The 14,670-nt window shown below is 44.7% G+C and overlaps 1 protein-coding gene across 1 annotated transcript; it reads right to left on the minus strand.

Annotated features, from left to right (window-relative positions):
* Positions 1-9: 9 nt before the first annotated feature.
* Positions 10-14,614, minus strand: TRMT13 (tRNA methyltransferase 13). Its single transcript, XM_075286660.1, has 11 exons — positions 14,362-14,614; positions 11,885-11,931; positions 11,164-11,230; positions 9,828-9,887; positions 5,675-5,744; positions 5,333-5,439; positions 3,389-3,556; positions 1,325-1,391; positions 1,058-1,132; positions 445-820; positions 10-368 (listed from the first exon to the last, which is right to left on the minus strand). Exons 1-11 carry the CDS (start codon positions 14,524-14,526, stop codon positions 179-181), a joined length of 1,392 nt encoding a protein of 463 aa, XP_075142761.1. The 5' UTR covers positions 14,527-14,614; the 3' UTR covers positions 10-178.
* Positions 14,615-14,670: the final 56 nt, after the last annotated feature.

Here is a 14,670-nt window from a genome sequence, read left to right on the forward strand (position 1 = left end):
GGAGTTTACATTATCCACAATGTGGTTCATCCAGCTGATCAGAAGAACATGGCATCCTGAAGAAGGCTCTCTGCGATCTTTTCACTACAGCCAATATACTGTACTTCAATACTGCATCATATTGTTTCCAATTGCTGTATATGTCTGGTATGTAGCTGCAAGTTTGTGAGATAAATGACTAGGAGTCTGCTTTATGTACCTGAGGTACTGCTGTCAATATGACATTCTCTAAGGAGACCTCAGGCTCAGTATAATATTCTAAGCTGGCATTATATCCCATTCTTTCCAAGTAGTCCACCCGTCCGCGGTCTATTAGTAGCTTGCAGAGGCGTCCTAAATGTTCTCGCTCCTCAACTGAAAGTTGTAACCTGGGAAACAATGAACAGAGTCAGCATTTGTATATGAGAAAGAGAATGAGTATATTAAACCTATATTGGTCCTCACCCTTGAACAGACTCCACATTACAGTCCATGCTCTTCTGGTCCATGTCATGCTCTTCTACATCCTCCGAATTTCCTTTTCCACTGGAGTTCTCTACCTGAGGTGGCCTCCTGGTACCACATGTTGCCCAGCTGGACATGCGCTGGAAAAGACTGAATTCCCGCTGACCCAGTCCTAATCGTTTGAAAAAGTCTGTGCCCACGTAATGCTGCCAGTCACAGCGATGGTGACAGCACAGGGCAATAACTATTCCATCCACACTGCAATGATATGTGGGCTCTAGATGTATTGACTGTTCCGCGTCCGTCCTAGAACGCTTTGAATGGGGTTCTCCTACTGGATTGCCGTATTTGTGAACAAGACATCGAAGAGCCAAATCTACACAGTGAGAGAAGATGCCATTAGTAATTAAAGTGCTAAAATCCAATATAGAAACCAGCACAGACCTAATACTTCTGACAGCTAAAAGTTTGCCATAATTGGACCTATTCTAGGCAAATTTGTCAGCCTGGACACCGGGTCAGTACATTATTCTTTGCAAGAAAATACCGTAATAAAAATTGACAGCGCAGAATAGAAATAGTGCATAAAACTATTACCCAAAAATAGATGTACCTGTGCCAGCTCCACAGAGGTGTTTCCCAATCCCAATGACTGGAAGCTGCTTCTCAACAAGACTGGGGACTAGATCTAAAAATTGGAGATTGACACTGTAAAGTCAGACATAAGACGTGTCTAAATAACATCTGGTAATTGGAATGAATTATGATTTTCTGTTGCCAATTGAGCAGGCTTTATTAGACAACTTAGCTTAGTAAATCACCTCCATTTTTTTCGTACAACTTTATAATCCACCCTTCCAATAATGGTCCCTCCACCTACCTAAACAGAGGTGCTGGATGTCAATATGGAGTCTCTCAAAAGTTGACTTCCTCTGTTTTCCATCCACCTGTTGACATAAACACATTACTTACATTTTCCATGAATAATACTTCATTCTGGTCTTCATAAAATTGCAAAATATAAGACGTAAAGGAAGTGTGATGAGCGTCACAGATATTAGTATACATATTACCTACTGTGGATATATCCTCACCAAACTACATTGCATTCATTTAGATAAAAAACCAAAATATAATGTTGTATCTTCTAGATATCTTAGTATTGCGATAAAATCTGAGACTCCACGGAGCCTGTATGGCTGTGCCCAGAACCTGTGAGACAGAACTAGAGGACCCTATAGCCTGTGTACTGCTGTAGAGGTGGATACTGTCCCATAGAAGAAGTACATAAAGAGTCTTACCGATTGCGCCACATTTTTGGGGGGATTTGTACAGAATGAGACAGAAAAATTGGAAGGTTTTGTAACTGCTCATACATAGAGTTGAGTGAATAGTATTCGAATACCTCGCCGGCATGCGTGTAATCGTCCAAATATCATGGGGTTAAACGCATCAAATCTTTGAAGCGTTTAACCCCTTGGTGTTCGGCCGATTACACGCATTCCTATGCTGGTGAGGTATTCGAATACTATTCGCTCAACACTACTCATACACTTTTATGGAAAATCCCTACAAGAGTGCTACAAAATAGAGCCCTAATACAGTCATGTGCATGACTCAATATCAGTGCAGCAGACTACTCAACCACAGAACTTTTTGGTTTAGAAGAAAGCAGTCCATTACCAAGTATTGAAATCTAGAATCCCAATCTGTCTACTAAGACAAGCTTTTAAACTGTGTCTAGATGTGTATCTGAAAAGCCTGCAATGTGAGATTACAAGAAGGTTTTGTTCTTTCTATTACATTGGGTGTGGGGGAGGTAGCTCGGTAGCAGCAGTGGTGCGGACCCAACCAATCAAAGGCAGGGACACAAAATATGCAGGAAACAGGTTTATTTAGAAAAAAACCATCAAAATGAATAAACCTTGACTTCAGGCACAAAATGAGCAAAATGAAATACAGCCTTAACTCCAGGCAAAACAATAAGAAACAAAATCCTGCTCGTCTGAGCAACTAACTAAACAGTGATAATTAACTATATATGTGGCTTACTATCAGCCACATGAACAAGCCAACGAGCACGACAGTCTCACTGGACTCAGAGTACCAGGACAGACCCAGACGCCCCCTCTCACTCTCTGGATCTGCCCTGAAGTATATGCCAGTAATGAGCTTATGACCCACACCTGGGGCTGAGGCCTACACCAGACCCACCATGGACCACACATAGGTGAGAAACCAGGGGCTGATATGGCGGGACTCCAGCACTCTGCCTGTCACCTTCTCACATGGGCTTTAGTCTACCAGATACAGATATTTTACTAATATACACTGGGTTGAAGTGTACTTGTAATTTCTAAAAACGTGTGCCATTTTATAAGAACATGTCACAGTTTTGTTCTGTAGGAGTCTGGATGCCAACCATCCACTCAAGGTGCAGAAACTCTCAGGTGAGTGCTGTGCCCCTACAAGGTATGTCTCTACTCGGCTAATCCTTGGAGCGTCCGCCTATCCGTTGTTCTGATCTGTTGGACGACCAGAACAATGAAAAGGTGGATCGCTACAAGAGCGGACACCTTCAGAGCCCGACGACCCCATTAACTGAATTGACGTTCTTTTAACCTGAAACTGCCGGATGAAAAAGTCGAATTTGCAGCACTTTTTTGTCCGTTGATTCTTGATGCTCACAGCGATGGAGTCTCCAAAGCAGATGTGAATTGTGCCTAAGGCAATATCATAGTAATAACTTAAAACAAGATAAATAATGTTGAGGGTTTTCTTTTCACTGTAAGTACAGCAGGGCCTCCTATATTAAGGGTAATGTACTTAAAGGGATATTCCTTTGAATACATCCATACTTAAATTTGTATGTTCGTGCAAGTTGTTGGACATGCACAGAAATACTGACTGCAGCTCAGAAGTGGTTTTGTTGGTTAGACATCACCTTAAATCTCGTTGTCGCTCTTTCCACCAAGAGGAAGTGGACATTTTCAGCATCTTCAGTAGCGATGTTCACCCAGTGTGACAACTTTCCCCGGCCTGCTCCAAATTCTACAAAACACCGGGAAGAGCCAAGCAAACCCAGTCTTTCTAAATGACCCAAAATCGAGCCCTGTAATACAGAAAGGATTCATGGACTCCCCGATTACACATAATATGACATACCCTGCTTACATTGTAGCATTATAAGGAGACCAATAGTGGCTCTAGTGGTAAAAGTCAGAAAGTCATGTATGTAATGTACAAAGATAGTAAGTCTTGCACGGCTCATGTTAAAAAATAGTTTGCATACTCTGAAGTTACATACGTTATTTTATTGATAGAAACATATACAAGTTTCCAGCCTGTTGGCTAATATATTATACTATCTAGAACCTGTATTCCATAATGTATCGATTCTACGACCACAACAGCTTAGGATGTTAAGGAGGCATGCTGGAAGTTGAAGTTATGCAAGCACTATTATAGTGCATATAATGAACCTACAGAAAGGCGCCCCCCCCCCAACAAAAAAATCCTCGACTTGTATACACAGTATTATGTCCCCTTTATTGGTCCCCAAACTGTATAATGCATCCTTTACTGGCCCGCACAGTATATTGTTTCCCTTTACTAGCCAACAACACATAGTATGGCCCCCTTTTTGGTACCTACACAGTATATGGCCCCCTTTTTTGGTACCTACACAAGATATGGCCCCCTTTTTTTGGCCCCCACACAGCATATGGCTCCCCATTTTTTAGCCGCCACACAGTATAGTGCTTACTTTTGTTTGGCCTCCACACAGTATGTAGCCTCATTTTTTTTACAATCTACAGCGTTGTGATGTTACATGCAGCACCACGCAGATGCGGCAGTGGAGGCGGGCCTGAACAGGGTTGTGGATGAGTAAATTATTGGATGCTACCTATTGTCACTGGCCAGTTTGTGCCAGGAGGTGCCGTCTGAGGCCTCATGGCAGATGCCCCCCTGAATGCATGGTACTTCTCTGGATCATAGGGACAAAACATTATAATTTCTTTGAGTTAATGCCTAAAAAATAAAGCAGCAGCCCATATTAGTGGAATTTCACACAAAGCACACTTATTCCACTGGATGGGGGATAAATGTCTGTTTATTGTGGGTCTGACCAGTGGGACCCCCACCAATAATGAGAGCAGTTGTCCTGGGGCTTCGTCTATGAAAGGAGCAGTAGGGTACATCCTTGACTACCACCATAGTGACTGAACACTATAAAACTGAAGGAGTAATAGAACAGCCATCTCTGTTAGGCCTAGTTCACATCTGCAATTGGTAATCTGTTCGAGGAGTCCGCATGGAGACCCTTCAAACAGAACACCGAATGCATTGACAAGCAGTGAGCTTATGAAAGCACACGGACCCCATAGACTATTATGGGGTCCATGTGGTTTCCGTGTGGTGTCCGCACGAAACATGCGGACAGAAAAGTACTGCATGATCTACTTTCCTGTCTGCATGACTCGTGTGGACACCACGTGGAAAGCACACGGACCCTATTATATTCTATGGGGTTCGTGTGCTTTCACTGCTCACTGCTTGCATACTTCTACTTTTGCAGCATGATATTTTATCACAGAAGACAGAATGTTTTTCTAATTACTTTTCATTACTTTCTATTGCCTTCTGTGATAAGATATCACACTGCAGCAGTTCAACCAATTGCAGAAGTCTGGGTTACCTCTGCTACATCTGTCTCCTTATTCTGTGACTAGGGAATAAGTGATGGTCGTTGGATAAAGCTTCAATGGACAGTAACTAACTTATATGTCGATCTGTATTAGTCTTTATGCCTAATGTTCATAAATCGTAAAAAGTCAATGAAAATAACACAAAGTCTACAAAAATCTCTATATGGCAGGTGCTTTACCTGTTGTTTGAGATGCTTGGAGGCAGAATCTCCATTTGCAGGATCGTTCAGAGCTTCGTGTAATGCTGGATGACAGAGTTTCCTGTCTGGCAGTGGGGGGTCTAAGCCTGTATATATATATAAGTAGGTCTAAGAGTGTAAGAGTCAAACACATATACACATGGGACAATACAACACATGAAGTGATATAAAAACCACCTATGGAAAAGTATATATATACATATATCAATGTTGTGGTTGTGATCATCCCATCCCATAGTGTATTTTAGCACTGGATGAGGTATATGCCATCTTTCATGCTACCATTAGTCTTCCTGACAACTGTGAATCAGACTTACTTACCATTTGCAACTTTTACCAGCGTATCTGTCAGCTTCTTTATCTCTTCTCTGGACAAGGAACTGAGGTTCACCTGAAAGTAATATATTTAACTGTATATGTCATCACCATAAAGGGGTTGTCCAGTTCTGAACACTTAGTACGATTGCTGGTAGCCTGATCACGAGGGTTCCCCAGTGATCAGGAGGACATGGGACTGAAAGTACCTCAAAGTCCTCTTTGTGAATGGAGTGTGTCACGGGATGGTTAGAGTCTATACTATAGGCAATGTGTAATATATATTTCATGTGGAATGTATTCTCTAACCTGTTATATACATCAGTGTGTAGTTGGCTGATTAGGGTCTAGTGTGTTAGCACATTGTATGCAAATACCTCTAACTAGTGAGGACCAGTGAGGACAATGGGTGGAGATAATCTGATCAGTGTCTCCAAGAAGATGTTGGACGGTGCATTGTCCATAGTAGACAGGGAGTCTGCTCTCCTTGGTATAGGTGAGGGGGGAAGGATCTGTGACTCAGCCCTTCCCACCCACAGATATAGGAAGTAACAGTCTTAGTATATAGATGTAGCTTGCAGTTAGTATGTGTTAGCCGGCCTGTGCACAGCTCTGCAGAGAGCCAGGATTTAGTTACAGGACCAAGGAACCAAAGCTATCATTGGATTGTGACTTCTGTGGACTTATTGTTGTTACGGTTGATGTGACCGCCGCCGGCTACTAACTTTGTGGATTACAATAAATTGCTGTTGTCTCCCGACCTCTGGCGTCCCTGTTGATTCAAAAGACCATCCGGAGGAAGACGTATACCTTTGCTCCGTGACAACTGGTTGGCAGCGGTGGGATCAACAGCGGACAGCGAGATGGACTACAGCAGCCCAGCGATTAATGGAGCCACAACCTCAGAATACAGGAACTGGACTATGGCAAGTCTACAAGTAAGGGCCCGGGAACTAAACCTGAGTTACCAGGGAAGAACGAAAGAGCAACTGATCGAGGCACTGGAGGAGATGACCCTGCAAAGCGACCATGAGGAGGGCTGCCCCCAGGAGACTGGAGAGATACAGGAGTGGCAGGTACAGACCCAAAAGAGCAGATGGGTTGTTTTGTATGAGGAGGAATTGGCAGTGCTGGGGCTAGGAGCAACTGCAGAGCAAAGGAGTAGAGCATTACAGAGGGCTCAGGAAACGGAGAAGGAGGAACAGAGAATGGCGCATGAAAAGAAAAGAATGGCGCATGAAATGCGAATGGCTGAGATAACTACGCGGAATTATAATCAAACGTCGACCCCCAGCCCAACACTGAGAGAACCACCATATGTCTCCCATAAACACTTCAAGACCTTTGATGAAGCGGCTGGGGATGTTGATGGATATTTTCAGGACTTCGAACACCAGTGCCACCTGATGGAAGTCCCAGAGAAGGATTGGGTCCGGTATCTGGTGGGGCACCTACGAGATGGGGCTGCGGAAGCTCTCAGAGCCATGGACCCTAGTGATCAGCGGGACTATGAGGCCATTAAAAGAGCGGTGCAGAAGTATTATGCAGTCACTCCAGAGACCTACCGAGTTCAGTTCCGCTCTTTGTCTTACAATGGGGGAAGCTCCTTCCACATGTTCGGCCACAAGTTGAAGCAAGCATGCAAGCGCTGGCTAGAAGGAGAGGAGGCTGTCACAGTCGATAAGATCCTCCAAGTCATACTTAAGGAACAGTTCTTTTCCCAGTGCCCCGCTGAGATCCGTGAGTGGGTGCTGGAACGGAACCCAGCCACAGTTGAGCAAGCTGCTTCCCTTGCAGATGAGGGCCTGACCATCAAGCCGCAGTGGAAGAGGTTGTTTGCAGAGGAGCGGAAAACTACCACAGTCCGCCAGACACCCTTCATCCAGCCACCCACCTTTCGTGCCCGGCCTCAGGATTACAATTCCCCCTCTACCCCTGCCCCAGCCCATCGGCCTCCAGCTATGAACAACCCTGTCCCTAGACAACGACCTACTGGAAGAATGCTAGAGCGCAGATGTTTTGGGTGCGGGCGGCCTGGACATTTGCAAGCTAGTTGCCCTGTTAACATGGGGGCACGGGCCACCGTGGCATCCCGGCCTATTCACTACCTGGGAACCACCCCTAGGACAGAAAGTTTGTCCCCATTTCCAGATGACTCCATGAATGACCCATCTGTTCCACCTCCAGGGGTCTATGGGATTCAGCCTTCCGCCACACATCCCGCAAACCTTCAGCGGAAGCACTTGCAGGAGGTCCTACTGGATGGCCGAACAGTTGTTGGATTCCGGGACTCGGGAGCTTTCCTAACGGTAGCGGACCCCCGAGTGGTTCGACCCGAGGCCCTAGAGGAGGGCCCTGGCCTTTCTATCGAGTTGGCAGGAGGTACTCGGAAACGTATTCCTAAAGCTACCGTGGAACTCGACTATGGTTATGGACCAAAACGATGCACAATTGGTGTGATGAGCGGGCTGCCGGCCGATGTTCTGTTAGGCAACGATGTTGGAAATCTACAGTGCCACTTTGTGGGAGCAGTGACCCGAAGCCAAGCTCAGAGAGACGCCAACATGGATCGACCGGATTTTCTGCCAGATGCCAGCCCTTCAACTCTACAACTTTACCATTCAGTACCGCCGAGGGAGCCAACACCAGAACGCGGATGGGTTATCCCGGCAGGAGGACATATGACCTATAGAGACTGATGTGCATTCCCCAATTTACCTGTGTAGGCCAATTGTGTCATGCACATGTTTTGAGAGGGGGAGGGGTTGTCACGGGATGGTTAGAGTCTATACTATAGGCAATGTGTAATATATATTTCATGTGGAATGTATTCTCTAACCTGTTATATACATCAGTGTGTAGTTGGCTGATTAGGGTCTAGTGTGTTAGCACATTGTATGCAAATACCTCTAACTAGTGAGGACCAGTGAGGACAATGGGTGGAGATAATCTGATCGGTGTCTCCAAGAAGATGTTGGACGGTGCATTGTCCATAGTAGACAGGGAGTCTGCTCTCCTTGGTATAGGTGAGGGGGGAAGGATCTGTGACTCAGCCCTCCCCACCCACAGATAGAGGAAGTAACAGTCTTAGTATATAGTATATAGCTGGCAGTTAGTATGTGTTAGCCGGCCTGTGCACAGCTCTGCAGAGAGCCAGGATTTAGTTACAGGACCAAGGAACCAAAGCTATCATTGGATTGTGTCTTCTGTGGACTTATTGTTGTTACGGTTGATGTGACCGCCGCCGGCTACTAACTTTGTGGATTACAATAAATTGCTGTTGTCTCCCGACCTCTGGCGTCCCTGTTGATTCAAAAGACCATCCGGAGGAAGACGTATACCTTTGCTCCGTGACAGAGTGCCATTGCATTTGCTCCATTCATTTCTATGGGTCTGCAGACACATTACAGTCCCAAATAACTGAATGCAGAGTAAGCCGTGCACCGATGCCCTATTCACAAGGGGGACTTTTGGTCCTGCTGATCACTGGCGAACTTGACGATCAGTCGCCCAGCGATCGAACATTTGTAACCTATCCTATGCATAGGACATAAGTGTCCATAATGGGACAAGTCCTTTAAACTTATCAGGATAGGCCATGCAGTCATGCGTTTTCCACAATGAGCTTGATAATCTCGGCCCTGCCACAGTTTTCACCTAATTTATGATGTGCTGTATGCCTATTCATACATTGGGCACATCCTCTGAAGCCTGTTCACCTCAGCAGAAATCTACACTGATGTCAGGTCTATACTAACATGGTAATAACATAAGAGCAGACTAGATGGATCATGTGGTCTTCTTGTGCTGTCAATCTTCTATAGTTCTGTATAAACCGTCCCGACGATCGAAACCTTCAAATGCAATCTAAAAGCCCAGCTTTCCAGGAATATCTACAAGCTACAGTAATAGTGCTGCCACTACACTAGCACCTGAACATCTTCTACCCCCATCTACTGTCTCCATCCACCAAGCTTTGCAGACTGTGAGCTCTCACATGCAGGATTCTCTTTCCCGATGTATCAGTTCAATCATCTAGTTAGTTTTGTGCTTATTGTACTTGTATTTGTACTAAGTATGAAAACCCGTGTTATGTGTACAGTGTCATAGCTGTACATGTAATGATATTATTGGAGTTACAGTATCTGACACAGCTTACTTGTTCCTGAATTGTATCCACCATCACAGTTCCAGAATTCACATCAAGTACATAATAAACCTGTAAATAGAAAGAGAAGAATGTGAGTGGGGATATTTTTGAAAAAATTCTTGCCCTCAAGATGGCTAACATATTCTGAACAACTGAGGCTCTGTTCACATTTTTAGCACCCTCCGCATCTGCTTTCCAATTCTGATGGATCCATTTTTGCAAACTGAGACGTTAAATTTACATCGTGACCGCCATGCATGCAAACCATTGCTTCTTTCACATGGAGCATTCAAAGGAACTTTGTCTCCCTGCTCTCCTGATCGCTGAGGGTTCCAGTAGATGGCCCCCAATGATCTGACACTTAAAGGGGTTTTCCAATCTTCCTCTCTTAGCAGTATGTCTGCTCACTTCCTGTATTCTTTAGCAAACTAGTGGGCGGCTTTGACCTTTCAATGGACAGGACAATATAAAGTACCTACATAGATATTGACTTTACTTTTATCATGAGAGATTATTTATTATGATTACCAGAAATCTATAATAATGCAGATCAAATAATGCACACAGTAAATGGATATTACATTACACAGGCTAGCATAGAACACTTGCGAACCTTCTACAGAGATCGGACTTGCAATAAACTCAATGTTATCTTTGTGGTCACATAGAGAGAAATCTGACACTATCTGAGCCTTTATCAGCAAACTGCAATCAGCTGACCTGATTGTCCACATGATAGAGCTGTACATACCAGTTCTGAAAGCAAGCACGATCTAGAGAACTCAGCCCACCCAGAGAGCAGTGAGTGAATCTTCAACTCGTTATCAGATACAGGACGGGACCAAGGAAATAATGTGAAATAATGGGAGGAATAAATTCATAGAGCAGGCCAATGAAGCAGCATTGCTAAAACAAGGTATTTAGGAAAATTCTTAAATGTACTTAAGTTAGAAGCATAGATAGGATACTTGAGACGTATGTCATTTCTAGGACAACTTAACTTATGAGATGGATTCTTGCCATAGCTTGTAAATAATGCAGCCATGTGGATTTTTTTTTTATATTAGTAGTTTATTAATATAAGATAATCTGTGTCTAGGAAATGTGAAGGGACTAAAGAGAGCTAGGATGTGATCGCTGGTGCAAATGGTGAAATGAAGTCAATAAGAACAGGACATATCACAAAGACTTATTAACAATTTACCACAGTGTTTTGGCATTACAAAGAAAGTAATTGCTATCTCATGTAAGTACGACCCAAAACTTTTGTATTTTTTGGATGAAGATAGAATTGAAAAAGTAGGTAAGAGAAATGTACTATATTATACATATACATTATACATACCGGCTGAGGTTTCTCTCTGGAGTTGCACTTCTTTAGATGTTTTTGGAGCTGATCTTCATAAACCGTGCTATTAAAATAAGGAAATACCGAATAAAATAATCTGGTAAAACACTCACCACATTGCAGTTAATAAAGCACATGGGTCAGTCTTATAAAATACCTTATATAAGGATGGCACATTACAGCTACCAAGCCATACTCCGAATAGTCAAAATGGTAAAAAGAAAAATGCTTTGCCTTTTGACTACTAAGGGGGCATTCACACTACGGAACGCCAGTGTGTATCAGAGCCGTACACGCCGGCGTTACAGCAGGGCTGCCGGACACTTCCCATTCATTTCTATGGGAGCCGGCATGCGAGCGCTCCCCATAGAAATGAATGGAAAAAAGCAGTCCATTCATTTCTATGGGGAGCGCTCGCATTCCGGCTCCCATAGAAATGAATGGGAAGTCTCCGGCAGCCCTGCTGTAACGCCGGCGTGTACGGCTCTGATACACGCTGGCGTTCCGTAGTGTGAATGCACCCTAAGACTGTCCTGCACTCACAAGCTAGGTGTCTGGTGATTTTTTTAAGCAGTCCTAGTAGCAAAACTGTACATTTGTTTGTGCCATTTTGGCTACTCCTAGGGCAGACGTTTAGCTGTATTATGCTGTCATTACATACAGTAGTATATAAAGCTGACAGATCCATGGTATAATGGAGCACATCATGCAAACTTACTGTTTGGGGTCCAGAGGACAAGGGATCCTTATTCTGCTATTCAACTCCTTAAAGAAAGGGGAACAAGATCTCTTAATAGTTATGTAGTCATTCCTCCAACCATCACATTTTCTTCTCCCCGCTTCTAAACATGTATTCATATCAAATGTGTACAAGGCTGACGCCGCACATGGTGCAATATTGGGTTTTTTGAGCCAAAACCAGGAGTGGATTTTTGAGGATTTATCAGACTATCTACTTTAATAGGAGTTCAGTCACTGATGTTTTAATAAATTAAGCTAAGTTTACACTAGCATTGCTTTTCTATTGTTCTGGTCCGTTGGAGGAGGATAGGAGATGGAGTCGGCAATTTGGCCTTCTGACTCCACAGCCCTGGTCATCAGTACCCAACATGTGACCACTGAGGCCTTTAAAGAGGACCTTTCATCATATCAGGCACAGGCAGTTCTATATACTGCTGGAAAGCTGACAGTGCGCTGAATTCAGCGCACTATCGGCTTTCCCGATCTGTGCCCGGTGTAAAGCACTATCGGTCCCGATACCGTAGGGCTTTACAGTCAGAAGGGCGTTTCTGACACTTAGCCAGGGACGCCCTTCTGCCCAGGAGCGCCTATCGCGCTGTGCGCTAAGACTGGGGAGGAACGCTCAGACAGTACAGTGCGACAGGCGCTGCTTGGCAGAAGGGCGTCCCTGGCTAAGTGTCAGAAACGCCCTTCTGACACTAAAGCGCTACGGTACCGGGACCGATAGCGCTTTACACCGGGCACAGATCGGGAAAGCCGACAGTGCACTGAATTCAGCGCACTGTCAGCTTTCCAGCAGTATATAAAACTGCATGTGCCCAATCTGATGAAAGGTCCTCTTTAAATGGCTGCTATGGTCACCAGAACCAGTTCATTTCTGATCCAGTCAGTACTGGCACAGAAAAAAACTCAGATGGGAGCTGGTAGGGAGTTACACAAATAATGAAAAACACCTATTTCCTTGGTTCTGTTGTCCACTTCTGGTCCACTTTCCCTCTAACACTGGAACAGCTGGAAGCAGAAAGGCACACATGACCATTGAGATCAATCAGTGGCCTTAGCCGTCATTGGTAAGGAATCAGTAATGAATACAGGTGATGTCACTGATCCCTCTCGAGTGTCTGCTGAGGCCACCGATTGATCTTAATGGTCACGTGAGTCTCTCTGCTTCTGGCTCAGCGAGTCCCTGTATGTGAAGTAAAGAGGACCAGGACTGGAAAACAGAGTGGTGGGGACAGGTGAGTATGTTTTCATTTTAATTTTACACCCATCCTGATGGCCCCTGAGACAGCTCAAAATCCTGGAAACTCCTTTTAGAGAGAACTTTTCACCCCCTCCAACAATTCTAGTTTTTGACATCTATTAATAGTCACTGCTTCACTGATTCCTGCACAGTTGGAATTTTCTCTGTAGTCCCCACCATTCCAAGCAACAAGGGTACTTAGTTTTGATGCCTGATGTACAATTTAAAGAGGACCTTTCACCACCTCCAACAAGTCCAGCTCTTTACATTGCTTAATAGCTGCTGCTCCACTGATTCTGGTACAGTTGGAATTTCTCCTGTAGTCCCCACCATTCCTGAGCAATTTTGGTGTCTGACATTCTATTTAGGCTTTGCACTGTCAGAGGGTGTGAGTCTGCGCTCTGACATTGGATTGGAGCTCTGAAGCACACCCCCTGCCTGACACCGCCCTTCTGACATTACATCTAGCACCAAAATTAACTGTGCTTGTAGCTCGGTAACAGTGGGGGCTAGAGAGAAAATTCTAACTCAGGAGCGGCACCTATTAACAGATGTTAACAACTTGAATTAGTGTTGATGATGAAATGTCCTCTTTAAGCTCTGTAATGTCAAAAGGGCAGTGTCAGGAAAGGGCTCCAATCAGAGGCAGCCAGTGTCAGAGCTCAGAATCACGAGCCTTGCCTGACACCGCAAAGCCTAAATAGTATATCAGACACCAAAAGTAACAACATTGATTGCTCAAGAATGGTGGGGGATAGAGAAAAAATTCCAACTTTGCCAGAATCAGTGGATTACCTATTAAATGATGTAAAGAGCCGGACCTGTTTGAGGTGGTGAAAGGCCTCTGTAAGAATTGGACACAGACCCTGTTGTTTTGACCAGTCCAGCCAGTCTCGTTGTGATGTACGGGCGACATTACAGTACACGGAGCTGTAGAGAGGGATATTCAGGATTCCCCCTCCGCCATATGGAGAGTGTGCCCCATATTCACTCATGCCCCACTAGCTGGCCGCCCGCACCTATTGCGGTGATGACATCACTATGTTGGGATGACACAACTCCTGCAGTATGAAGATGAGCCATGTGTATAGAAGACATGTCAGGGTTACTTACTGGGATCTCCACCTGCTCTGCCACACATACATATTGTCAGTGATGCTTTATGCCAATATGACTCTCACTTGACTCTCATATCCAATAGTATACATTACCTCCCCATTTTCTGCATGCTCCCCACAAAATCTCTTCCCTTCTGCTACGATCATTTTGCAATATCGCCTCTTCCTCTGCACGAAGTGACTGCATCTCCCCGGCATAGGGCCGGCAGCAGGGCTCAGGCCTGCACACGGGTCTCTCCTGTCAGCCTGCACGTCCATCACGTCCTATACGAGCTGTAGACCACCATACAACTTTCCCTGCTTCCCCACGTCTCTTTCATGTGGCACTGTGCCCTCTTTGCCCATAACAAACATGGCGAAAAGAGGGCCCTACGTCATATTCTCAGAGCGTCGCAGAGATCG

Source organism: Leptodactylus fuscus, chromosome 9 (assembly GCF_031893055.1).
Source record: "Leptodactylus fuscus isolate aLepFus1 chromosome 9, aLepFus1.hap2, whole genome shotgun sequence".
NCBI classification, from domain to species: Eukaryota; Metazoa; Chordata; class Amphibia; order Anura; family Leptodactylidae; genus Leptodactylus; species Leptodactylus fuscus.

Bases quoted from the DNA above. Each gene is read 5' to 3' on its own strand.
- TRMT13 (XM_075286660.1), bottom strand. From the start codon at position 14,526: ATGGACGTGCAGGCTGACAGGAGAGACCCGTGTGCAGGCCTGAGCCCT. The intron at 9,888-11,163 runs GTATGTATAATG...TTCTATTTACAG, and splicing joins CCAGAGAGAAACCTCAGCCG to GTTTATTATGTACTTGATGT. The intron at 369-444 runs GTGAGGACCAAT...ATTGTTTCCCAG, and splicing joins AATGTGGAGTCTGTTCAAGG to GTTACAACTTTCAGTTGAGG.